Genomic DNA, 26,350 nt, shown 5'->3' on the forward strand with positions numbered 1-26,350 from the left:
GGTATTACAGGGAATTCCAGGCACACAATGTTACCTGGACGATATTCTGATTACAGGAGATGATGACGAGGAACACCTTGCAAATTTGGAACTGGTGCTCACCAGATTGAAAGAATATGGACTTCGAGTTAATCGCCAGAAATGTGAGTTCTTTCAGAAGCGGATCATTGACCAGGAGGGGCTTCATAAGTCTCCTGACAAGATCGAAGCTGTTGTGAAGGCTCCCACTCCGGATAATGTATCCCAGTTGAGGTCGTTCCTAGGGTTGATTAACTATTACCATAAGTTTCTGCCAAATTTATCCACGGTGCTGCACCCGCTGAACGCTCTTTTGCAGAAGGGAGTACCATGGAAGTGGAGCGAGGACTGTAAGAGGGCCTTTCGCAAAAGCAAGGCATTGATCACCTCAGAGGAAGTGTTGGCTCACTTCAACCCAACGCTGCCTATTCGTTTGGCCTGTGATGCTTCTCCATATGGTATTGGGGCAGTACTCTCACACAAGTTGTCAAATGGCCTGGAGAGGCCAGTCGCGTTTGCATCCAGATCATTGACCTCCGCGGAGCGCAACTATGCTCAGATAGATAGGGAGGCTCTCAGCCTTGTGTGGGGAGTAAAGAAGTTTAATCATTACCTGCAGGGCCAAAAGTTCACGCTTCTGACAGACCACCAGCCGTTGGTATCCATTTTTAACCCTAAGAAGGGTGTTTCGGTGATGACAGCACAGAGACTCCAGAGATGGTCCCTTTTCCTAGGGGCACATCAATATCAGATTGAATTCAAAGGTACAAAGCAGCATGGTAATGCTGATGGGCTGTCGCGCCTGCCACTACCTACAGAGGAGGAGGCACCGACGGTTGACCCTGTTGAGTTATTTCACTCGACCATCATCGAATGTTTACCAGTCACCAATGCAAGTATTGAAAGAGAAACCAGGAACGACCCGACACTGTCCCGGGTCTACGAAGTGACAGTGAAGGGATGGCCAGCACATGGTGATCCACTGTTACCGGCATTCTCAGCAAGACGAGAACAGCTGTCCGTCTGTCAAGGAACATTGATGTATGGAACAAGGGTGATTATTCCTCCTAAGTTAAGAGAGAGAGTTCTAAAGGAACTGCATGAAGGTCATCTGGGGGGAGTCAAGATGAAAAGCCTTGCTAGGGCTTATGTGTGGTGGCCGGGTATCGACCAACAGATAGAGGAGCTGACGAAAAGCTGCTCAGGGTGCCAAAAAGTGCAAAATGCACCTCCGATTGCACCGCTGCATCCATGGGAATGGCCTTCAACCCCATGGCAACGTGTACATATTGACTTTGCTGGTCCATTCATGGACTCCATGTTTTTAATTGCGGTGGACGCACATTCTAAATGGCCAGAAGTGATTAAGATGACTACCACTACCTCGGAAAAGACGATCACGGTGCTAAGAACGATATTTGCAAGAAATGGATTGCCAGAACAAATATGTTCCGACAACGGACCGCAGTTCGTGTCAGAAGAATTCCAGAAATTCATGAAGAAGAATGGGGTGAAACATTATACCTCTGCCCCATATCATCCGGCTACAAACGGGTTGGCTGAGAGATTTGTACAAACGTTCAAAAAAGCAATAAAGGCCATGAGCGAAGATCAGATTCCACTACAACACAAGGTGGACAAATCCCTACTGGCATATCGAAACGCCACTCATGCAGTGACAAACCAAAGTCCTGCCATGATGTTCTATAACAGGAGGTTGCGGTCCAGGTTGGACTTGTTAAAACCAAATGTGCGGAGGGAAGTTGAAAACAAACAGTTCCAGCATATAAATAACAAGACCACTCGGAGTTTCGAAATAGGACAACCAGTGTTAGCCCGGGACTATAAAAACGAGAAATGGCAATCTGGAACAATTCGGGCCAGACAAGGACCCCTGATGTACACGGTAGATATTGGTGAAAATGTAATATGGCGTCGTGCTGACCAACTGGTAGAATCGAGAACAAGGGTCGAACCCATGGTTACGGCAGAGACAACCGTGGAAGAAGTTAGTGAACCTGAAGCATCTACCTCAGAAGTGAATGTACCTGATGATGATGACCAATCCATAAGAGACCAACTAGATGAGTCACCCCAGCAACGAGAATCAGAGACCCCTGAAAGGCGTTATCCAACTCGAATCAGGAGGCCTCCTCAGAGACTGAATCTTTGAACTGTTTTGCATGAAGTTGTGTATATATATATATATGTTATTATGTTATGTTAAATGGGGATATAACTGTTAAGCTAAAAAGGGAGGATTGTGGTGTATGTAACCTGTTCCACCTTAAGAGAACTACCTTAAGAGATGTACTACTTTCTCTTGGCTGCTGTATACTGTAATACCGGTGGTGACCACACTGGTATATAAGTGTTGTGTAGGGATTTGCTGGGCAGCTCAGCCCTGACCTCCGAATAGTAAAGACCTGTTAAAAGTTATTCTTGTTGTCTGTGTCCAGTGATTGATCCTAAACATAACTGGGACACACAGACTCAACAGCCAGGAAGCTGGGAGTCCTGATAGAGGGAGTGGCCAGGAAGCTGGGAGTCCTAATAGAGGGAGTGGCCAGGAAGCTGGGAGTCCTGACAGAGGGAGTGGCTAGGAATCTGGGAGTCCTGAGCCAGGCATTAGCTCTCACCCCTTCCCCTCCTTCCCAGAACCACGATAGGGTCCCCCTTGTCCTCACCTTTCACCCCACCAGCCTCCACATTCAACGGATCATCCTCCGCCATTTCCGCCACCTCCAACGTGATCCCACCACCAAACGCATCTTCCCCTCACCTCCCCTTTCAGCATTCCGAAGGGACCGCTCCCTCCGCGACACTCTGATCCACTCCTTAATCACCCCCAACAGCCCTTCTCCTTCACCTGGCACCTTCCCGTGCAAGCGCAGGAGATGCAACACATGCCCTTTTACCTCCTCCCTTCCCACTGTCTAGGGCCCCAAACACCCCTTCCAGGTGAAACAGCGATTTACTTGTACTTCTTGCAATTTAATATACTGTATTCGCTGCTCACGATGCGGCCTCCTCTATATTGGGGAGACCAAACGCAGATTGGGCGACCGCTTTGCGGAACACCTCCGTTCAGTCCATAAAGCTGACCCTGAGCTTCTGGTCGCCTGTCACTTTAATTCACCGCTTCACCCCCGCTCTGATCTCTCTGTCCTCGGGCTAGTACATTGTTCCAATGAAGCTCAACGTAAGCTCGAGGAACAGCACCTCATCTTTCGATTGGGCACTTTACAGCCTGCCGGACTCGACATTGAGTTCAACAATTTCAGATAATTATCCCTGCCCCCATTTTTCATGCAGTATGATTTTTGCCACTCCCATTTGCAACATTTTATCTTTCCTGCCTCTTACAAAAGTACAGGATGTTCTTTCAATTCCTTCCTCCCCTCCCCCCACCCTGTCTCTGCACCTGCTTAATATCTGTTACATCTCCAGCTTTTTCCAGTTCTGATGAAGGGTCCCAGACCTGAAACGTTAACTCTGTTTCTCTCTCCACGGATGCTGCCTGACCTGCTGAGTATTTCCAGCATTTTCTGTTGTAATTTCAGATTTCCAGCATCCGCAGTATTTTGCTATTATCTCAATATTAATAGATGGAATGCCTGTACTGTGCTAGATGGGTGAGTCAGTGTCAGTTTTTTTTATTCATTTGTGGGATGTGGGCGCCACTGGCAAGGCCAGTATTTATTGCCCATCCCTAATTGCCCTTGAGAAGGTGGTGGTGAGCTGCCGCCTTGAACCGCTGCAGTCCTTGTAGTGAAGATACTCCCACAGTGCTGTTAGGGAGGGAGTTCCAGGATTTTGACCCAGCGACTATGAAGGAACGGTGATATATTTCCAAGTCAGGATGGTGTGTGACTTGGAGGTGGTGGTGTTCCCATGCACCTGCTGCCCTTGTCCTTCTATGTGGAAGAGGTCGCGGGTTGGGAGGTGCTGTCGAAGAAGCCTTGCTGAGTTGCTGCAGTGCATCTTGTTGATGGTACACACTGCAGCCACGGTGCGCCGGTGGTGGAGGGAGTGAATGTTTAAGGTGGTGGATGGGGTGCCAGTGTTAATAGGTGGAATGTCTGTACTGTGCTGGATGGGGGAGTCAGTGTCAGAGTTAATAGATACAATGTCTGTACTGTGTCTGGAATGGAATGCCTGTCCTATACTGGACATAGGCCTCATGCCATTACCCATGGACACTTGTATTGGGCAGACAGGCATGCATTAATAGTACAGGATGGAGCACCTACACTGGGCAGATGGCTCAATGTCACCAATATTGGGCAGTGTGGCTATAGCCAGGAATGGAGGATATTGGGTTGGGTAAAATTCCCAGCCTTGTGCTGATCCATCTGTCGGGTACCCTACAGCATATTCATTAGTTCAGTGTAAAGTACCAGAGTTTGACTGCAGCAGTATGAAACCAAATTGGAAACAAATGAAAGGATCAGTTTTCTTGTACGTGCCGTACTTGGGCAATGAAGCCACTGGTTGTTGGGACTCACTTACACAATATCATCTGTGGCTCAGTGGGTAGCACTGTCTCCTCCAAGTCAGAAGGTTGTGGGTTCAAATCCCATTCCAGAGACTTGAGCATAAAATTTAGGCAGATACATCACTGCAGGACTGAGGGAGTGCTGCACTGTCGGAGGTGCCATCTTTCGAATGAGACGTTAAACCGAGGTCCCGTCCGCCCTCTCGGGTAAACGTTAAAGATCCCATGGCACTATTTCGAAGAAGAGCAGAGGAGTTATCCCCGGTGTCCTGGCCAATATTTATCCCTCAATCAACATTACAAAAACAGATTATCTGGTAATTGCTGTTTGTGCGCAAATTGGCTGCCGTGTTTCCTATATCACAACAGTTACTACACTTCAGAAGTACTTCATTGGCTGTAATGCACTTTGGGACATCCTGAGGTTGTGAAAGGCGCTATATAAATGCAAGTCTATTTTTTTTTGCGGTGCATTGTGGTGTCACTGCTGCAGGCTTAGACTTTAATGAAACTCAGACTAACGAGTGCTACTGTGACCTTTTGAAATGCTGCATCGCAGGATGTTGTCGCTCTTGGCATCTCTCACAACCAGGATCTTCTATCTCCAGGTGTGGACACTGAACTCTCATTAAAATAATGAGCAAATGCACTGGAGCCCCAGTTAGAGGTTGAATGCTACCCCGCGTTACGGTACACTGCTGGCCTCCCTGACCGGAGGCGACAGCCCAATTCCCCTACCCTCAGTTAACATCAGACGCAAGGAAGTAAAGTGCAGTCACACGCTGGTTGCGTTCGGAGTCCAAGCCTAGCTTTCACCAGTTCACAGGATGCTGCTGTGGAAATTACATCACAGTCTGGGAGTAGTCACAGTGCGTTTGTGCTTTCACTTCACCCGCAAAATGTACTTATGAACAAAGTAGGATCAGGACATGGCAAAAAATTAATAAATATGGTACCATATAAGCGAAGCTGAATTTAACAGGGTAATGTCTCTTCCTAAACTGAGAAGGATCAGAGTAAGCACCGTGTGGAGACCAATGAGGGGAGACTCGTACTAGACTGCAATTCACCATTGCTATCACTAATGGCGAGGAAGGGTGTGGTCAATGAGCTATCCCACCCAGGAAAAACCTACATCAGGCACCTCTCCCATTAGTGTGGGGCGACAGGATACTGCTCAGTGAGCAACACCACCCAGCAGAGACCTCTGTCTGCCACCTCTCCTGAAGTGGGACATCTCATTGAACAGCAGGTGGGGTGCTGATCTTTCAAGAAATCTTACCTTGCACAAGGCTGATGTTGCACCATTCTGTGTGAGTAAGGGGAGGTACTCCCTGGGAGAGTAAACCAGTGTCTGTGAGAGCTCACACCAAAGCAGCCCCATTGCTAGGTGACAGAACTTCTCGCGATTGAGCTTGCTTGATAGAAGTGCCCATCGTCACTGAGACTGAGTTGCTGCTTGAAAACTTTAAAAAGGAAGGGTATTTGTGTTTATTGCCCCATAATCCTAAATGTTAGCGATATCTGTACACTAACTGATGCCCCCGGTCCTTTGATCCTGCGCCTAATACTTTCAAACTGCTGGTCAGACGGAGGCAGACATTTTGTGTGGAAGCTCATCTCCACTGATATCAAGAATCTTTTTACTGATGACAGTCAATGCATGGTCTCAGTGCAGGAGAGCCTGGCACAAAGTGTCTGAGCAGCATTGTAAAAACCTAAACACAGGAATGACTTAGTGCCTGGCACTGTGTGCACGTTCCTATATGTGTGAGACAGAGAGGCAAGGGTTAAGTGTTCAGTGCCTGGCACTGTGTGTGCGTCTGTGGTCCAGTTTTTGGGACACTACTTTAGGAAGGATGTCAAGGCCATGGAGCGGGTACAGAAGATATTCACTGAGACGATACCAGGGAAGAGAGGCTTTCGGTATGAGGAGAGATTAAAGAAACCATAGCTGTTTTCATTAGAACAAAGAAGATTAGGGGAATATCTGAGAGTTTTTCTAAATTAGGAAGGGTTTTGATAAGGTAAAGAGAAAAACGCAATTTCCACTGGCTAGTGACCTGGTAACTAGAGGAAATTAATTTAAGATCATCACCCAAAGAATGGGGAGAGGTTAGGAGAAATTTGTTTCTGCAGCGCCCGAACCCTTTGTTACAGCACCCAGCCCATTTTGAATTTCCATCAGGAAATTAATGCCTTTCTTTCTCTTTTGACACTTTGAAGTGTGACGGATGTGGGCTAGATGCAAGACTATATTTCCTTAACAGTGATGAAGATACAAGGCTCTTTTTTAATTAATATAGTCTATTTCTCAATAATAACTCTGTACAGTTCTGGTGTCCATACTACCAAAAGGATATTGAAGCACTGGAGAACGTGCAGAAATGATTTACAAGGATGATACCAGAGTTGAGAGGATGCAACTGTCCGGAAAGATTGAGCAGGCTGGGGTTCCTTTCTCTGGAAAAGTGAAGCCTAAGAGGAAACCTGATAGAGATTGTTAAAATTATGAGAGGGTTCAATAGGGTGGATGTGAACAAACTGTTTTCACTTGTGGGTGAGTCTGGAACAAGAGGGCTTAAATATAAGATAGACGCTAACAGATCAAATTTAGGAGTATTTTCTTTACACAGAGTGGCGAGAATGTGGAGCTCGCTGCCACGGAGTGGTTGAAGCAGAGAGCATTGATGCATTTAAGGGGAGGTTTGATACAGACATGAGAGAGAAAAGAATAGAGGGATATTGGAGGGCAGGGCGGGAAGAGGTAATGAGAGTGAGAGGAGACTCGTGTGGAGTATAAACTCCAGCATAGACCAGTTGGGCCTAATGGCCTGTTCCTGTGCTGTAGATTCTAGAAATACTATGTGTTGAATGTTTTAGAATGCAGTAATTATCTGTGTATCCCAACTTTTCATTCTTCTGATCCTGATCGCTTGTGCATCCCCCACTCCCTTTGCCCACCATTGCTGCCATCAGCCACCTAGGTTTAGCGTCCATTTTTTCCCTTACAGCTCTCTGGAGCACTTTGGGACATTTATCTACTATGTAAATGCAAGTTGTTCAAATTGCAGAATGAGCTTAATGAAGTCACACTGGACACTAGTGTAATCGGGGAGTGAACTGCCCAGCGTCACACTGGACACTAGTGTAATCGGGAAGTGAACTGCCCGGAGTCACACTGGACACTAGTGTAATCGGAGAGTGAACTGCCCGGAGTCACACTGGACACTAGTGTAATCGGGGAGTGAACCGCCCGGAGTCACACCGGACACTAGTGTAATCGGGGAGTGAACTGCCCGGAGTCACACTGGACACTAGTGTAATCGGAGAGTGAACTGCCCGGAGTCACACTGGACACTAGTGTAATCGGGGAGTGAACCGCCCGGAGTCACACTGGACACTAGTGTAATCGGGGAGTGAACTGCCCGGAGTCACACTGGACACTAGTGTAATCGGAGAGTGAACTGCCCGGAGTCACACTGGACACGAGTGTAATCGGAGAGTGAACTGCCCGGAGTCACACAGGACACTAGTGTAATCGGAGAGTGAACCGCCCGGAGTCACACTGGACACTAGTGTAATCGGGGAGTGAACCGCCCGGAGTCACACTGGACACAAGTGTAATCGGGGAGTGAACTGCCCAGAGTCACACTGGACACTAGTGTAATCGGAGAGTGAACTGCCCGGAGTCACACAGGACACTAGTGTAATCGGGGAGTGAACCGCCCGGAGTCACACTGGACACTAGTGTAATCGGGGACTGAACTGCCCGGAGTCACACTGGACACTAGTGTAATCGGGGACTGAACTGCCCGGAGTCACACTGGACACAAGTGTAATCGGGGAGTGAACCGCCCGGAGTCACACTGGACACGAGTGTAATCGGAGAGTGAACTGCCCGGAGTCACACAGGACACTAGTGTAATCGGAGAGTGAACCGCCCGGAGTCACACTGGACACTAGTGTAATCGGGGAGTGAACCGCCCGGAGTCACACTGGACACTAGTGTAATCGGGGAGTGAACTGCCTGGAGTCTCACTGGACCCTAGTGTAATCGGGGAGTGAACTGCCCGGAGTCACACTGGACACTAGTGTAATCGGGGAGTGAACTGCCCGGAGTCACACTGGACACTAGTGTAATCGGGGAGTGAACTGCCCGGAGTCACACTGGACTCTAGTGTAATTGGACCGGAGTCACACTGGATGCTAGTGTAATCGGGGAGTGAACCGCCCGGAGTCATACTGGACGCTAGTGTAATCGGGGAGTGAACCGCCCGGAGTCACTGGACGCTAGTGTAATCGGGGAGTGAACTGCCCGAAGTCACACTGGACACTAGTGTAATCGGGGAGCGAACTGCCCGGGGTCACACTGGACACTAGTGTAATCGGGGAGTGAACTGCCCGGGGTCACACTGGACACTAGTGTAATCGGAGAGTGAGCTGCCCGGAGTCACTGGACACTAGTGTAATCGGGGAGTGAACTGCCTGGAGTCACACTGGACACTAGTGTAATCGGGGAGTGAACTGCCCGGAGTCACACCGGACACTAGTGTAATCGGGGAGTGAACTGCCTGGAGTCACACTGGACACTAGTGTAATCGGGGAGTGAACTGCCCGGAGTCACACAGGACACTAGTGTAATCGGGGAGTGAACTGCCTGGAGTCACACTGGACACTAGTGTAATCGGGGAGTGAACTGCCCGGAGTCACACTGGACACTAGTGTAATCGGAGAGTGAACCGCCCGGAGTCACACTGGACACAAGTGTAATCGGGGAGTGAACTGCCCGGAGTCTCACTGGACCCTAGTGTAATCGGGGAGTGAACTGCCCGGAGTCACACTGGACACTAGTGTAATCGGAGAGTGAACTGCCTGGAGTCTCACTGGACCCTAGTGTAATCGGGGAGTGAACTGCCCGGAGTCACACTGGACACTAGTGTAATCGGAGAGTGAACTGCCCAGAGTCTCACTGGACGCTAGTGTAATCGGGGACTGAACTGCCCGGAGTCACACCGGACACTAGTGTAATCGGAGAGTGAACCGCCCAGAGTCACACTGGACACTAGTGTAATCGGGGAGTGAACTGCCTGGAGTCTCACTGGACCCTAGTGTAATCGGGGAGTGAACTGCCCGGAGTCACACTGGACTCTAGTGTAATCGGAGAGTGAACTGCCCGGAGTCACTGGACACTAGTGTAATCGGGGAGTGAACTGCCCAGAGTCTCACTGGACACTAGTGTAATCGGGGAGTGAACTGCCTGGAGTCTCACTGGACACTAGTGTAATCGGGGAGTGAACTGCCCGGAGTCACACTGGACACTAGTGTAATCGGGGAGTGAACTGCCTGGAGTCTCACTGGACCCTAGTGTAATCGGGGAGTGAACTGCCCAGAGTCACACTGGACACTAGTGTAATCGGAGAGTGAACCGCCCAGAGTCACACTGGACACTAGTGTAATCGGGGAGTGAACTGCCCGGAGTCACACTGGACACTAGTGTAATCGGGGAGTGAACCGCCCGGAGTCACACTGGACACTAGTGTAATCGGAGAGTGAACCGCCCAGAGTCACACTGGACACTAGTGTAATCGGGGAGTGAACTGCCCAGAGTCTCACTGGACACGAATGTAATCGGGGAGTGAACTGCATGGGGGCACATTGCTTATTAGTGTAATCAGTTCCTCGAGCTTACCTTGAGCTTCACTGAAACAGTGTAACAGTGTCGAAGCTTTGACCACGCTCGAGCAGCTCCGATGGACAGGTCACATCGTCCACATTTCCGATACGAGACTCCCAAAACAAGCGCTCTACTCAGAGCTCCGACATGGCAAGAGAGCCCCAGGTGGGCAGAGGAAAGGCTTCAAGGACACCCTCAAAGAATCCTTGAAAAAGTGCAACATCCCCACTGACACCTGGGAATCCCTGGCCCAAGTCCGCACAAAGTGGAGGAGAAGCATCCGGGAAGGTGCTGAGCACCTCGAGTCTCTTCGCCGGGAGCAAGCGGAAGCCAAGCGCAGGCAGCGCAAGGAGTGCATGCCAACCCAAGCACCCCACCCACCCGCCCCTTCAACCACCATCTGCCCCACCTGTGACAGAGACTGTAGGTCCCACATTGGACTCATCAGTCAGCTGAGAACTCATTTTTAATATGGAAGCAAGTCATCCTCGGTTCTGAGGGACTGCCTAAGAAGAAGAAGTAAGAGGCCGAGGTCAGAGTGGGAGTGGAGCGGAGAATTAAAATGACAAGCAACCGGAAGCTCGGGGTCACCTCTACGTACTGAAACGAGGTGTTCCGCAAAGCAATCACCCAATCTGCGTTTGGTCTCCCCAATGTAAAGGAGCCCGCATCATGAGCAGCGAATACAGTATACTAAATTGCAAGAAGTACAAGTAAATCGGTGTTTCACCTGGAAGGGGTGTTTGGGGCCCTGGACAGTGGGAAGGGAGGAGATAAAAGGGCAGGTGTTGCATCTCCTGTGCTTGCACGGGACGGTGTCGTGGGGAGGGGAGGGGTGTTGGGGGTGATTGAGGAGTGGACCAGGGTGTTAATCAGCGTAGAAATAGAAGGATATTTCAGATGAATACGTGGCTAGAGAAATGGTGCAAGGGGGAGGGATTCAAATTTCTGGGACATTGGAGCCGGTTCTGGGGGCAGTGGGACCAGTACAAACTGAACGGTTTGCACCTGGGCAGGACTGGGACCGATGTCCTAGTGGGGGTGTTTGCTGGTGCTGTTGGCGAGGGTTTAAACTAAAATGGCAGGGGGTTGGGAACCTGTGCAGGGAGACAGAGGAAAGGGAAGCAAGGATAGAAGCAAAAGACAGGAAGGAGAAAAGCAAAAGTGGAAGGCAGAGAATTCAAGGGTGTAAATCAATCAGGGCCACAGTAAATAATAATTCTAAAAGGACTAAGAGTGTTAAAAAAAACAAGCCTGAAGGCTTTGTGTCTTAATGTGAGGAGCATTCGTAATAAGGTGGATGAATTAGCTGCGCAAATAGATGTAAACGGATATGATACAATTGGGATTATGGAGACATGGCTCCAGGGTGACCAAGGCTGGGAATTCAACATCCAGGGGTATTCAGTATTCAAGAAGGACAGGCAAAAAGGAAAAAGAGGTGGGGTAGCATTGCTGGTTAAAGAGGAGATTAACACAATAGTAAGGAAGCTTTGATGATTTGGAATCTGTATGGGTAGAGCTGAGAAATACCAAGGGGCAGAAAACGTTAGTGGGAGTTGTATACAGACCCCCAAACAGTAATGCTGAGGTTGGGGATGGCATTAAATGGGAAATTAGAGACGCGTGCAATAAGGGCACAGCAGTTATCATGGGTGACTTTAATCTACATATAGATTGGGCTAACCAAAGTAGTAACAATACCATGGAAGAGGAATTCCTAGAGTGTATACGGGATGGTTTCCTGGACCAATATGTCGAGGAACCAACTAGAGAACAGGCCATCTTAGACTGGGTATTATGTAATGAGAAAGGATTAATTAGCAATGTTGTTGTGCGAGGCCCCTTGGGGAGGAGCAATCATAATATGATAGAATTCTTCATTAAGATGGAGAGTGAATTAGTTGACTCAGAGACTAGGGTCCTGAATTTAAATAAAGGAAACTACGATGGTATGAGGCGCGAGTTGGCTAGGATGGATTGGGGAACGGTTCCACGGAAGCTCAGCGTAAGCACAAGGAACAGCACCTCATCTTTCGATTAGGCACTTTACAGCCCTCTGGACTCAACGTAGAGTTCAACAATTTCAGATCATAACCTCGGCCCCTATCACATTTATATTTTTTATCCACACTTTTTGTTTGTGCTTTTTTTTTCCCCTACATAGCAGCTGTCTTTCATTCTGCCAGCGCTATTCACACTCCATCTAGAGCCATCCTTTGTTTCTTAACCTGTCCCATTACCATCTCCTCTTGCCTTGAATATCTCTTAATGCCTCTTTTCTTCTCCGGCCTTCCATCCTATCACAAACCTTCCCTTTTGTTCTTTCATCCCCTCCCCTATTTCACAGCCCCTAAACTTGCTTTAAAATCTGTTCCTTTTCCTGCTTGTTTCCAGTTCTGATGAAGGGTCTTCGACCTGAAAAGTTAACTCTGTTTCTCTCTCCACGGATGCTGCCTGACCTGCTGAGTTTTTCCAGCGTTTTCTGTTGTTATTTCAGATTTCCAACATCAGCAATATTTTGCTAATGGATTGGGGAACGTTATTTAAAGGGTTGACGGTGGATAGGCAATGGCAAACATTTAAAGATCGCATGGATGAACTACAGAATTTGTTCATCCCTGTCTGGCATAAAAATAAAACAAAAAAGGTGACTCAACCATGGCTAACAAGGGAAATTAGGGATAGCATAAGATCCAAGGAGAGGACATATAAATTGGCCAGAAAAAGCAGTAAACCTGAGGATTGGGAGCTTGTTTAGGATTCAGCAAAGGAGGACAAAGGGATTAATTAAGAGGGGGGAAATAGATTATGAGAGTAAGCTTGCAGGGAACATAAAAACTGACTGTAAAAGCTTCTATAGATATGTGAAGAGAAAAAGATTGTTGAAGTCAAGCGTAGGTCCCTTGCAGTCAGAATCAAGGGAATTTATAATGGGGAATAAAGACATGGCAGACCAATTAAATACATACTTTGGTTCTGTCTTCACAAAGGAGGACACAAATAACCTCCCAGAGATGTCGGGGAACATAGGGTCTAATGAGAGGGAGGAACTGAATGAAATCAGTATTTGTAGGGAAATTGATGGGATTAAAGGCCGATAAATCACCAGGGCCTGATAATCTACATCCTAGGGTACTTAAGGAAGTGGCCCTAGAAATAGTAGATGCATTGCTGGTCATCTTCCAAAATTCGATAGACTCTGGAACAGTTCCCATGGATTGGAGGGTAGCTAATGTAACCCCAGTATATAAAAAAGGTGGTAGAGAGAAAACGGGTAATTATAAGGTAAGCCTGACATCGGTAATGGGGCAAATGCTAGAGTCCATTATAAAAGATGTAATAGCAGAGCACTTGGAAAACAGCGACAGGATCGGACAAGGTAAATCATGCTTGACTAATCTGGAATTTTTTGAAAATGTGACTAGTAAATAAAATATATAAGGGAGAACCAGTGGATGTGGTGTATTTGGACTTTCAGAAGGCTTTCGATAAGGTCCTGCATACGAGATTAGCATACAAAGTTAAAGCACATGGGATTGGGGGTAAGGTACTGACTTAGATAGAGAACTGGTTGGCAGACAGGAAGCAAAGAGTTGGAATAAACAGGTATTTTTCCGAGTGGCAGGCAATGACTAGTGGGGTACCGCAGGGATCAGTGCTCGGACCCCAGCTATTCACAATATATATTAATGATCTAGACGAGGGAACTAGATGTAATGGCCTAGAAATTCAGTTGCGTTTGCCAGCCGTTAGCGCCATAAGAGGAGTAGATTTCGAGCGCTAGGCACTTAGCGCCCGGGCGCAGGCCGATCTGCGCCTACGCCCAACTTCAGTTGACATTTAGCGCCGGCGCAAAGTGTTTGCGCCCGCTCAGCTGCGCGCGCAGCTTATGACGTCATTTCGTCGTGCAACGCTGTTTGTGCGCCCCAAACCGGAACTTCAGTGGCGCCCGCCCAATGTGGGCGTGGCGCTGTTAAGAACTGTGAAGTGGAACGCAGCAGAGGCCCTGCGGGCCTCGGGGAGCACTAATTAAAGGGCACTTAGACTGGACTATAAAGGCCAGCCATTTTGCTGCAATGACTTTAGTGCTTTGGATTTCTGGACAGAGACCAAGGAACAGACCTTACTGATTTGGGACAACATAGGAGAGGTATTTTTGGCTTCTGGCCAGAGCTTGGAAATTTGACTCATTGTGATTTCACTGTTTGCAAGTATATTATGGGGGCTGCATGGGGTTCCAGCATTATGTGCGAAGGGCTCCCAGACGCTGTGTGAGAGGGGCAGCCATGCCTAGACGCAGAGGGGCCATCAGGCGTCGGCAACGTAGGCCTTACCCACTCAGGGAATACCGGCAGCAGGTGTCCTATCTCACCATGACGGCCGCGCATTGTGTGAAGAGGCTGCGCTTCAGAAGGGAGGTGGTTGCAGAGATCTGCCAGCTGCTTCACAGAGATCTGCGTCCACAGCTGATGTGCAGGACGTCTCTGTCGGTGGAAGTGAAGGTCACGGTGGCTCTGAACTTTTATGCAAGTGGCTCCTTCCAAGCCGCTGCTGGGGACATAGCGAACATCTCCCAGTTCGCCGTGCATCGCTGCATCCGGCAGGTCACCGATGCCCTTTTCGCAAGGAGACACCAATTCATCTCCTTCCCCATGACCCTAGAGAGGCAGGAGCAGCGTGCAGTCGGATTTGCCAGGATCGCCGACTTCCCCATGGTGCAGGGCGCCATTGACTGCACGCATGTGGCTATGCGGGCACCTATCGACAATGCCGAGGATTACCGCAACCGGAAGGGCTACCATTCCCTCAATGTACAGCTGGTGTGTGACCACAGGCAGCGCATCCTAGCTGTCAATGCCCGCTTTCCAGTAAGCAGCCACGATGCATTTATCCTGCGCCAGACTACTGTGGCTGACATGTTCCAGGCACAGCCTCCCCCAAGGGGATGGCTTATCGGGGACAAGGGCTACCCTTTGTGTACATGGCTCATGACCCCGCTCCGCGCGCCCAGGACCCCTGCTGAGGAGGCATACAACGAAAGCCATCAAGCCACAAGGAACATCATAGAGCAAACGATTGGCGTCCTCAAGCAACAGTTCCGCTGCCTGGATCGTTCCGGCGGATCTCTACAGTATTCGCCGGATAGAGTCTCCCAGTTCGTTGTCGTTTGCTGCATGCTGCACAACCTGGCTATCCGCAGGACTCAGGCACTGCCACCTCACGTTGGACCACCACCTCAGGAGGACGAGCAGGAGGACCATGAGGAGGAGGAGGAGTACCAGCCCAGGAGGGAGCCACAAGGTCCAAGGGCCGTCCGCCGGCGGCTTATTGAACGACACTTCTAGGCCCCCTCTCAGGGAATGGCTTGTGGCAATGAACGCACCTGAATGCAGCCGCTCCGCAAGCCCTCAGCCGGTTAACGTAACAACCACTTGAAACATGACACATGGACAAGCTGAATAAATAAAAAGCTTTATTTAACAAACTCAGGGCCCTTCCCACATGAAACACAAAAACAGACAACACCCCCAAAAAACAGTCAAAAACATATCTCACTCCCACAACCTGGGGAGGAATAACAAAACTTGTCCATCCAATTGGCCTTCATCCTCGGCCTTACCAAGACAAACCCCCCCCATACAGAACACAAACACCCCCATCTAAAAAAACATTTGGCAACACACTCTACTTGGTGTGCCGAGAGAGCGAGTCCTTGTGCAGGCTTCTCCGGCCCCTGCCCGACCTGCTGCTCCGCCTCAACCTGGGCCCTGTGGGTGTTGCAAGGCTGGGGGAAGGCTCCTGAGGGGCACAAAGCGTGACGGCAGATGCCCCTGGGGGTCGGCCTAGACGAGGTCCGGCCCTGGAGGGGCCGGCTGCTGACTGCTGCAGCTGTGGCTGGGCAGCATCAGTCTCTCCAGCAGCTCGTCGCAGCTTTGCTGGGGGAGTGGCAGTGGCGGCTGCAGCAATGGGGGCAAGCTGGCTGATGCCAGGCGCTCGCTGGTCGCCAGCGACACTGGCACTCGGCCGGGCTGGCACTGCAGCAAGCGCAGCAATCTGGTGAAGGCCAGACCGCTGTGCTGCAGCAGCGCGGCGGGTGCCCTGGCGATGCGTCCGTGACACAGCGAGTGTGGCAGAAGTGAGTGCCCGTACTGCCCTGGTCTGTGCCCGCATCAGACCAGCCAGTGTCTGCACGGCACCACTCATGAACTCTCGACTCGCGTCCTGTGCTGCCGCGAGTTGTTCGACACCCCTGGCCTGAGTCCCCGAAATCGGCCACACTATGAGCCAGGGACTCAATGGCCTGAGGCAACTGTCCCACAACCCCCATGAACTCGGTGTGGCGCCGCTCCGAATCCGCGGACATTTGATCAAGGAGGCGCACCTCCTGGGCGAGGACCGTCTCCGGACTGGAGGCCGGACTCTCCCTCTGGGGAGAAGGCCGCCGAGCTGGCCGACCCTTCCCGCGTGGCTGGACGCCACTGGGCCCAGCAACTGCCCTCCCCTGCAACACTTCCCCCTCTGGGGAGAAGGCAGCCGTGCTGCCCGACCCTTCCCGCGTGGCTGCACGCCACTGGGCCCAGCAACTGCCCTCCCCTGCAACACTTCCCCCCCCCCCTCTGGGGAGAAGGCAGCTGTGCTGCCCGACCCTTCCCGCGTGGCTGCACGCCACTGGGCACAGGAGCTACACCCCCCTGCAACACTTCCCCCGGCTCTCCTCCAGGCAAGACGTGTCCCCTCCATTGCCATCCCCTGGCGCGGATGAGGGTTCCCCCGATGTGCCGCCTTCCTCTTGGTCCTCGTCGTCCTCCTCTTCCGAGGGACTGACACTCGCGGCTTCAGGGACCTCCTCCTCACCAGCTGAAAGCAGGAAGGCGCAAGAGTAGCTTTAGAGTGAGGACAGGGCGTCAGCGAGGGAGGCATGAGTGGTGGCATTATGCGCATTGGTGGGACAGTGGCAAAGGATGTAGATCTGAAGCGCAAGGGGAACGAGAGAGGTCCAAACGGTCATGTCCTTACCATTGGGGCCCAGCACAGGGTCGGCATCTCCAATAGCAACGGGGCCAATCACCCGGGCACGCATGAGTCGAGCCACGCGCTCCTCCAGGTCACTGAGCTCCTGGAACTGGACACGGCCTCCCCCGGTGACAGTCCGGCTCTTCAGATTCTGCGCCAGCTTGGCCTGCAAGAGAAAGGACGGCCTCTAAGTACAGTGTGGTGCCCTGTTGTTGTGTGCACTGCCTCCCATGGTCGAATAGCTTGGCCAGTGTGTCAAGTGCAGAAAGTGCTACTGATGATCATGCCAGTGCCATAGCTGCTGGAGGAGGGCTGGCCATTAGGCCTTTGAGGTCCCTTTGCCCATAATGTGAGGTGCACATGCAAGGATGAGGAGGACACTGGAAAAGGTACTCACCCTGACCAACCGAGTGAGGTCGTTGAACTTCTTGCGGCATTGGTCACCAGTCCTGGGGACATCGCTGTTGGCTGTGACCCTCTGGGCGATTTCCCTCCAGGCTCTCCTGTACAGCCTCTTGGGAGCCTTCTTGCCACTGTCCGGGCACAAGATATCTCTTCTCTTCTCCAAACCCCTAAGCAGCACCCTCAAAGCATGCTCTGAGAAGCGCTGCGCTCGTTCACGGGCCTTCTGCATGGCTTCAGGCGCTATTTGGGTCCAGCAGCAGTGTTCAGGCCTAGCTGGAGGGCTGCAGTATCCAGGGCGTGGCAGCAGACCAAGTCGACCCTTCCCCCTTTAAGAGCTGGCCGGCGTCAGGGTGTCTGCTGTCAATCAAAACATGACCGCACCTGCGCTGCGCCCGGCCTCGGCGTTATCACTGCACCGCCGGCTTAGCGCCTAAAGATAGGGGTGCAACGCCAGTTTCAGCGCTCGCCCAAACTCCTTGGCCAAAGCTACTGAATATCGGCGAAGTGGCCTCCACTTTCCGGCGGGCGCTAACTTTAGCGCCCGCCCGAATTTACCGCCCCAAAAGTGGCTATACTGAATTTCGAGGCCAATATCTCCAAGTTTGCAGACGACACAAAGCTGGGTGGGTTTGTGTGCTGTGAGGAGGATGCAGAGAAACTCCAGTATGATTTGGACAGGTTGGGTGGCAGATGCAGTATTTTGTGGATAAATGCGAGGTTATCTACTTTGGTGGCAAAAACAGGAAGACAGATTATTATCTGAACAACAATAGATTGGGAAAAGGGGAAGTGCAACGAGACCTGGGTGTCCTTGTGCACCAGTCGCTGAAGGTAAGCATGCAGGTGCAGCAGGCGGTTAAGAAGGCAAATGGTATTTTGGCCTTCATAGCGAGAGGATTCGAGTACAGGAGCAAGGATGTCTTGCTGCAGTTGTACAGGGCCTTGGTGAGACCACACCTTGAGTATTGTGTGCAGTTTTGGTCGCCTTATCTGAGGAAGGAGGTTCTTGCCATGGAGGGAGTGCAATGAATATTCACCAGACTGATACCTGGGATGGCAGGAATGACGTATGAAGAGATATTGGGTCGATTAGGCTTATATTTGCTAGAGTTTAGAAGAATGAGAGGGGATCTCATTGAAACTTATAAAATTCTAACAGGACTAGACAGACTAGATGCAGGAAGGATGTTCCCGATGGCGGGGGAGTCCAGAACCAGGGGTCACAGTCTAAGAATAAGGGGTAAGCCATTTAGGACTGAGATGAGGAGGAATTTCTTCACCCAGAGAGTGGTGAACCTGTGGAATTCTCTACCACAGAAGGCAGTTGAGGCCAATTCATTAAATATATTCAAGAAGGAGTTAGATATATTTCCTAAGGCTAAAGGGATCAAGAGATATTGGGAGAAAGCAGGGCCAGGGTACTGAATTTGGATGATCAGCCATGATCTCATTAAATGGCGGAGCAGGCTTGAGGGGCCAAATGGCCTACTCCTGCTCCTATATTTCTGTGTTGCGGAGGGAGCAGTCCCTTCGGAATGCTGAAAGGGGAGGGGAGGGGAAGATGCGTTTGGTGATGGGATCACGCTGGAGGTGGCGGATTCCGTTGAATGTGGAGGCTGGTGGGGTGAAAGGTGAGTGCTGCGCACCAGCGCAGCTTAAAAGGATCGTTGGTAGGCAGCACTGTAACCCCATGGAGTGAGCTGTCTAATCACACAGGTTAGAAAAACGACCAGGGAGTGAGCTATTCTGAGTCACACTGCACAGCAGTGCCACCAGCAAATGAACCATATGGAGCCACATTGGATATAATAGGAGCAGGGTGTGAGCTATACAAAGTCACACTGGATATAAATATGACCAGGGTGTGTATTGTACCTATTTACAAGTGTGACCAAGGAATGAGTTGTACGGAGACACGCTGGATAAAGGGTTGCCAGGGATTGAGTCACGCTGGGTACAAGTGTAAATGAAGCTTGCAGACTGAGTGTTTTAATTAGTAGTGCGTTAATTAAATTAAGTCAGATGAAAGGCGCTTGTACACAGTGCACTGTGTAAATGGCTGATTAAGTACCTGTGGGGCAGACTCTGGAAGCGACTAGAAAGTGCACAGTATCAGGAGGTTCTTCCGAGTATCCAATGCTGGGAAGGTGAAGGGTGGATGCCCGTTAATCCAGCTTGCAAGTCTGTATGGCAGGTCCGTGGGCAGATTGTTGGGTCAGTGTTGTTTATTACCATCTCATAACAGCTGCCTGTGGTTATCTGATGTAAATATTCAGAGGGTGGTGGAAATAGGCTTGTACAAAACAACTGTGTAATACTTTGTGCTTTTGAGTGGTGAACCTTGCTAAATATAAACTTAATATTCTACAAGGGTGGCATTCTGGAACAGAATGCTTCATTACGCACTGTACACTGGAGAGAAAAATATAGCTTTTCCTGAAAAATCTGAATGTCTTTAGACCAAGCATGTATAAGGAAATCCGACTCACAGCATCTGGGACTCTCTGATTTCCTCATTATTCTTCCTTGTCAACCAATATTACAATCCCCAGGATCTTCCTTCCAGCACCATAAATAGCAGTGCTGCATTTATAGAGCAGTGAACTCCCTCTGATTCTCTATATCGCTCTCCCCCCTCCCGCGCTCTCCCCCTCCCGCTCTCTCCCCCCTCCCGCTCTCTCCCCCTCCCGCTCTCTCCCCCTCCCGCTCTCTCCCGCTCCCGCTCTCTCCCCCTCCCGCTCTCTCCCCCTCCCGCTCTCTCCCCCTCCCGCGCTCTCCCCCTCCCGCGCTCTCCCCCTCCCGCTCTCTCCCCCTCCCGCTCTCTCCCCCTCCCGCTCTCTCCCCCTCCCGCGCTCCCTCCCTCTACCCCCCTCCCTCTACCCCCCTCCCTCTACCCCCCTCCCTCGCTCCGTCCCCCTCTCCCTTGCTCCCTCCCTCTCCCTGCCTCTCTCATTAGCCCTTCTTGCGTGCCCTCTCCCTCTCGCTCCCTCCCCCTCTCTCCCTTCGTCTCTCTCCCTCTCCCTGTCTCTCACTTAGAGTGCAGACGATGTCTATTGTGGGAAATGGAAATTTCTCCCCCTCCCTCTTTCCCTCGCTCCCTCCCCCTCTCCCTCACTCCCTCCCCCTCTCCCTTGCTCCCTCCCCCTCTCTCGCTCCCTCCCTCTCCCTGCCTCTCTCGTTCGCACTTCTTGCGTGCCCTCTCGCTCCCTCCCTCTCTCTCCCTTCGTCTCTCTCCCTCTCCCTGTCTCTCACTTAGATAGTGCAGACGATGTCTATTGTGGGAAATGGAAATTGGCACATTGGTGCCACAGTGGGTACTTTACTGAGGTTGAGGCTGGGAGCATAGTGTTGGGTCAGTGTTGAAAATGACCTGGAAGTGCTTGCTGCCGACTCCAGGTGCCTGAAATAGGAAGTGGGCCATTCCCCAGCACTAAGTTCCCTCAAATCGATGAGCATGTAATTTACCAAAATATATGAGCACAAAATTTAAAAGAGCAACACAGAGTTGAGAGAAAATGAATACAATAACATCGCAGATATTTCCAGACGGAGTCTCCACTACCCTCTTTCCTGAGAATAGGCTGTAAGGAAGCCGAGACCACCTCCTCCCATATTATGTAACAGCAGCAGCCAATGATCCCCACCCTTACTGTTCTCTGCCTGTACACTTGGCACATGAGATATACTGGGGTAGAAATAAACAGAATTATTTATTATAAATCAGGTCCTATTAAGAATTACATCATTGGAATGGACATGAAACACATATGATACAGTATTTTGTTAGATACAATACCGTCCGTACACATATACAGTACCGAGGACAATATAGTTGAAGTAGTATACATTGCCTTCATACCACTTGTCAGTTTAGAGACAGGTTAAAAACCCATGGTCCACTTTCCTGGCCTCATCCATCCCACGCCTTTTCCGATTGCTGCTCCTGTGATTGCCTGGGGAAAAAGCCTCTGTCAAATGCAAGGCATCAGGATGAAAGGGGAGATCCAAACTAAGCACGTGTGATGAGTGCAGAGAGCTGTAATTAGCACAGTGCCATTTCTTGCACTTGCCCAATATATGGTATTGATTTTCTATTAAATGGCCTGTGTAGCAGAATTACTTGTAAACTGACAAAAGTACATTTTGGTCTTTGATGTAAAGAGTGTTAGTACATAACATCCGTCCTTTACTCTCACTCGGATCATCAACGCTCAGTAAGTATAATAAATTACTCAGGAAAATGCTTGCAGTATTTGGAAAAGCATCCTGATCTGAAGCAGCGGATGCCGGTTCACCTCTTGAACCTAGTTCATAATCGGAGAGTCTGAAAAGACGGAACTGATGGAGTCCGAGTCTGACTTTAGCTGCAGGATTTTGGGGTTTTTGACTTCTGGGAACTCCTCGCCCACAGCGAGCCGTATCTTGCCATTCTGGCAGTCCTTTACCGGCTCCAGGAACACCACATGTTTGCCACTGCTGGTTTTGCGGCCGGCGGCGTCGTTACAGGGCGGGGTGGTGCTCAGGATGGAGGACTGGGCACTGCATTCGTTCAGCGGGTTGGGATTTCGCGGTGGCCTGCAACAGCAGCGGCATGGAGTCAGGAACAAGTACATGAGCACTAGAACAAGGCTCACCACACAGCCAAGGAGCGTGGTGAGGCCGGTGTTGAAGCCCTCCCCGTCGTGCTTGCCATAATGCACGGTCACGTTGACCTCGCGGGACTCATTGCGCATCAGCCGCTTGTTGGTCGCCATGCATGTGTAGACACCAGAGTCCTCTTTCTGAGCCTTGCGGATCTCCAGGCTCCCATTGGAGTAGAGTCTGAATGTCTGGTTGACACTGTTGGTGTACGTGATGAGCTCCTTGTTTGGTGAAATCCACAGGTAGGTTGTCTGCTCGTCCTGCAAGGTGGTGTCGCAGCCAATCAGCAGCGGCTCCCCCACTGCCACCTTGAAGCTGGCATCTGCCATCCCGAACAGCCCATGGGCAGCAGAGGTACAGTTCTCAAACATCTTGCGGTGCTTCAGGAAGCGCAGCGAGGCCCTGGGCTGCCTGAGGGCCAAGCAGATGTGTTCCTCTCGGAAGTCGTGAACGGAATTAAACCCACTCTTCTCCCAGTGCAGGAACATGCTGTACAGAGTGCAGTCACACATGAAAGGGTTGTTGTGGAGGTAGAGGCCGTTTTTAACGGTCTGAGGCAACGCGATCACCTTGTCGATGGGGATGGAAGAGAGCCTGTTGGAGGAGATGTCCATTATCTTCAGCTGAGGCAGGCTGCCCTCCTGCAAGGCGCTGAATGGGAAATCAGTCAGCAGATTCCAGCTGAGGTAAACCTTCTGCACGCTACTGAGCCTGAGCAGGGCGCTGCTGTCCACTCGCGTGATCTGGTTGTTATAAAGCAGCAGCTCTTGCAAATTGGTCAGCTCCTGGAAGAAGTGCTTCTCCACCGAGTGCAGCCTGTTGGAGGACAGGTCCAAGTGCGTGAGCCGGGAGGCATTGTGGAAGGCCCCCGCGGAGATGTGGCTGACACGGTTGTGTCCGACTCTGAGCGTGTGCAGGCGGGGCAGCTGAGCCAGCCAGTTATCCTGCAGCTGATGCAGGCTATTGTGACTGAGGTCCAGGCTGGTTGCAGTGGCGGGGAGTCCAGGAGGCACCAGGGACAGGCTCCGACTGACGCAGCTGAGCAGGTCCGAGGCACAAATGCATACCCCGGGGCAAGCGTGGAGGCTGGCTCCTGCTCTCTGCGTGACCAACTCAGATAACAGCAGTTCTGCCACCAGCAACCACAGAACCAGACTCACCAGTCCAGGGCTACTCATGGTCTAACCCCGGTGCTGCACCCACTCTGAGTGCAGTGAAGTTTGCCGAGGAGTTAAACAGTCACTTTCATTTCTCACCAGTCTTAACATTTAGCCATGAACCGTGAACAGTGCAAGGAGCCACATACTGCAGGGCTGCCGTCTTTCAGGAGAGTTCAGAGCTGCGTGTTTACTCGCAGAGATTGTGGCTGCGTTAATGTGACGGCATACTGTCCCAGCATCAATTCACACAGGCTACTTCCTTTGCAGTACCCTCTTTAATGAAAGTACTTACAGCTGAGAATTTCCTTCAGTTCAGTTGGTGTCTGTCATTCCTCTCGGCAAAGCTGCTGCTGGTGCTGCTGATGACTCGGGACCTCCCATCTGTACACAATGTTATCAAGAGTGTAAAACTCCCTTCCCTGTAATCTCTAGGCAGATGAAGTTACTCAGAACACAGGTAATCAGCACAAAATGAATGAACAAAGCCTCTCGTCCACTGGTGCCTCTGCTTCAGTCACTTGTTTCTCTCTGGATAAATCCTTAAATGCAGACACACCGTCCCTCAGCGGCAATTCACAACTTTCTGCTGTTGACTAGTGATGAAGCATAAAGCTCCGTGCATCCCCACAGCCTGTGTATAATTGATCTCTCTCGATGTCTATTTAAACTGGAGTGGATGGGAGGCTCGCCGGGTGGGCAGGGCCTGCTTCATTACTTGATGCTGATTGGCTGTCAGCAGTTCGGGCACTGTTTAAGTAGGCTTCTATTACAGTGCTGTGCAGCTTCCATTCACCACTAGTGGGTAGAATTGAACTGTCTGAGCTGAAACCTGTATTGTTTCTCTCAGGCAATTGTGGAGTCAAAAACAGAGGCGAGTTCCACTGTAAAAACATGAGGTTTACAAGGGTAAAAAAAGATACGTCTAGGCCTGACTGCGAGAGTATTAGGATAGAGACTATCTCTGAGTGAAAACACAAGAGGGCACTGGGTCAGGGGACCTCGTTCTTGCTGTAAGGACATGGGATGGGGGATGGAAGCTAGCTCAGTATTTCAGGACAGGGATTATGGAGTTAACTTGCACTGTCAGCTATTCCCATAACACTGTGTCCTCTCACTACAGCCTGCTCACCGTATCAGGTGTAACTCCCTGAACAAGGTGCTATTTGCTGAATGAATGACCTTCTCACTGCGCTATGCAGAACAACTGGGGTGAGCAGGCTGTTCTCAGACATCTGCCAATATTGCTCTTGATCTAGTACCTGTACGGTAACAGCCCAGGGGAAGCATTCGCTGATTTCTGGCTCACTCTTAATGGGGAAACATCTGCTATCTGCTCAGCACCTCAACTTAACAGCCGGGCAGTTGTAGGCATTGCTCCTCATCCCCCTGCTCCTCGATTCCTCGTATTGGAGCACCAACTTGCTAGCCCCTTTTTGTCCTTTTACTTGGTGATATGTTCTGCTTATTACACTACACAAGTGTGTTTGCCCTGGTGATACTGTGGTCACCGTGAGGTGTTTGGACCCAGAAGTAGTATGAATGAAGTCATTTGACCCCAGGTCACCAGGGGTCATGATGTCACTGCTGGCATATATTGTTGTTTCACTGCATGCGAGGCTTATTCTCCATTTGAAAGCTGTTGTTTTAGCATGTACAAGTTCCACTGCAGCAGATACAGCACCTGCTGCAGCAATAACACTGATCTGCTTATTGCACGGTGCTCAGGAGTTCTCACTTTGATTGTGTACAAGCACCATTGAGAAACTATTTTCAGCCAATGCCCTGTCACAGTGTGTCAGCTATGGCTCAGTGGTAGCACTCTCGCCTCAGTCAGAAGGTTGTGGGTTCAACTCCCACTATTTGAACACATAATCCAGGCTGCCAGTATTGAGGAAGTGCTGCACAATTGGAGGTGCCGTCTTTTGAATGAGACGTTAAACCAAGGCCCTGTGTGCTCTGTCAGGTATAAGTCAAAGATCCCATGGCACTATTTCGAAGAAGAGCAGGGGGTTCTCCCCTGTGTTCTGGCCAATATTTATCCCTCAAACAACATCACTGAAACAGATTATCTTTTTTTATTTGTCCTTGTCCTTCTAGGTGGTAGAGGTCGCGGGTTTGGGAGGTGCTGCCGAAAAAGCCTTGGCAAGTTGCTGCAGAGCATCTTGTAGATGATACGCACTGCAGCCACAGTGCGCCGGTGGTGGAGGGACTGAATGTTTAAGGTGGTGGATGGGGTGCCAATCAAGCAGGCTGCTTTGTCCTGGATGGTGTCGAACTTCTCGAGTGTTGTTGGAGCTGCGCTCATCCAGGCAAGTGGAGAGTATTCCATCACACTCCTGACTTGTGCCTTGTAGATGGTGGAAAGGCTTTGGGGAGTCAGGACGTGAGACACTCGCCACAGAATACCTAGCCTCTGACCTGCTCTTGTAGCCACAGTATTTATGTGACTGGTCCAGTTAAGTTTCTGGTCAATGGTGACCCCCAGGATATTGATGGTGGGAGATTCGGTGATGGTAATGCCGTTGAATGTCAAGGGGCATTTGTTAGATACTCGCTTGTTAGAGATAGTCATTGCCTGGCATTTGTGTGGTGTGAATGTTACCTGCCACTTATCAGCCCAAGCCTGAATGTCATCTAGGTCTTGTTGCATGCAGGCATGGACTGCTTCATTATCTCTGGAGTTGTGAATGGAACTGAACACTGTGCAATCATAGGATAACAGGTAAGCCATTTAGGACAGAGATGAGGAGGAACTTCTTCACCCAGAGAGTGGTGAACCTGTGGAATTCTCTACCACAGAAGGCAGTTGAGGCCAATTCATTAAATATTTTCAAGAAGGAGTTAGATATATTTCTAAAGGGATCAAGGGATATGGGGAGAAGGCAGGGACAGGGTACTGAATTTGGATGATCAGCCATGATCTCATTGAATGGC

General features: G+C 50.4%; 2 protein-coding genes across 3 annotated transcripts in view; one reads left to right on the forward strand and one right to left on the reverse strand.

Moving 5' to 3' along the window:
• The window catches only part of rnf123 (ring finger protein 123), a 693,175-nt gene that overhangs the window by 529,023 nt on the left and 137,802 nt on the right, over positions 1 to 26,350 (forward strand). The window lies entirely within an intron of this gene.
• amigo3 (adhesion molecule with Ig-like domain 3) lies at positions 21,307 to 24,300 on the reverse strand. The gene has a single exon (XM_086001222.1). The coding sequence runs from the start codon at positions 23,432 to 23,434 to the stop codon at positions 21,920 to 21,922; it is 1,515 nt and encodes a 504-aa protein (XP_085857348.1). The 5' UTR covers positions 23,435 to 24,300; the 3' UTR covers positions 21,307 to 21,919.

Source organism: Somniosus microcephalus, chromosome 11, assembly GCF_052327205.1.
Source record: "Somniosus microcephalus isolate GS21.2 chromosome 11, FLI_Smic_1.0, whole genome shotgun sequence".
Taxonomy (NCBI): Eukaryota; Metazoa; Chordata; class Chondrichthyes; order Squaliformes; family Somniosidae; genus Somniosus; species Somniosus microcephalus.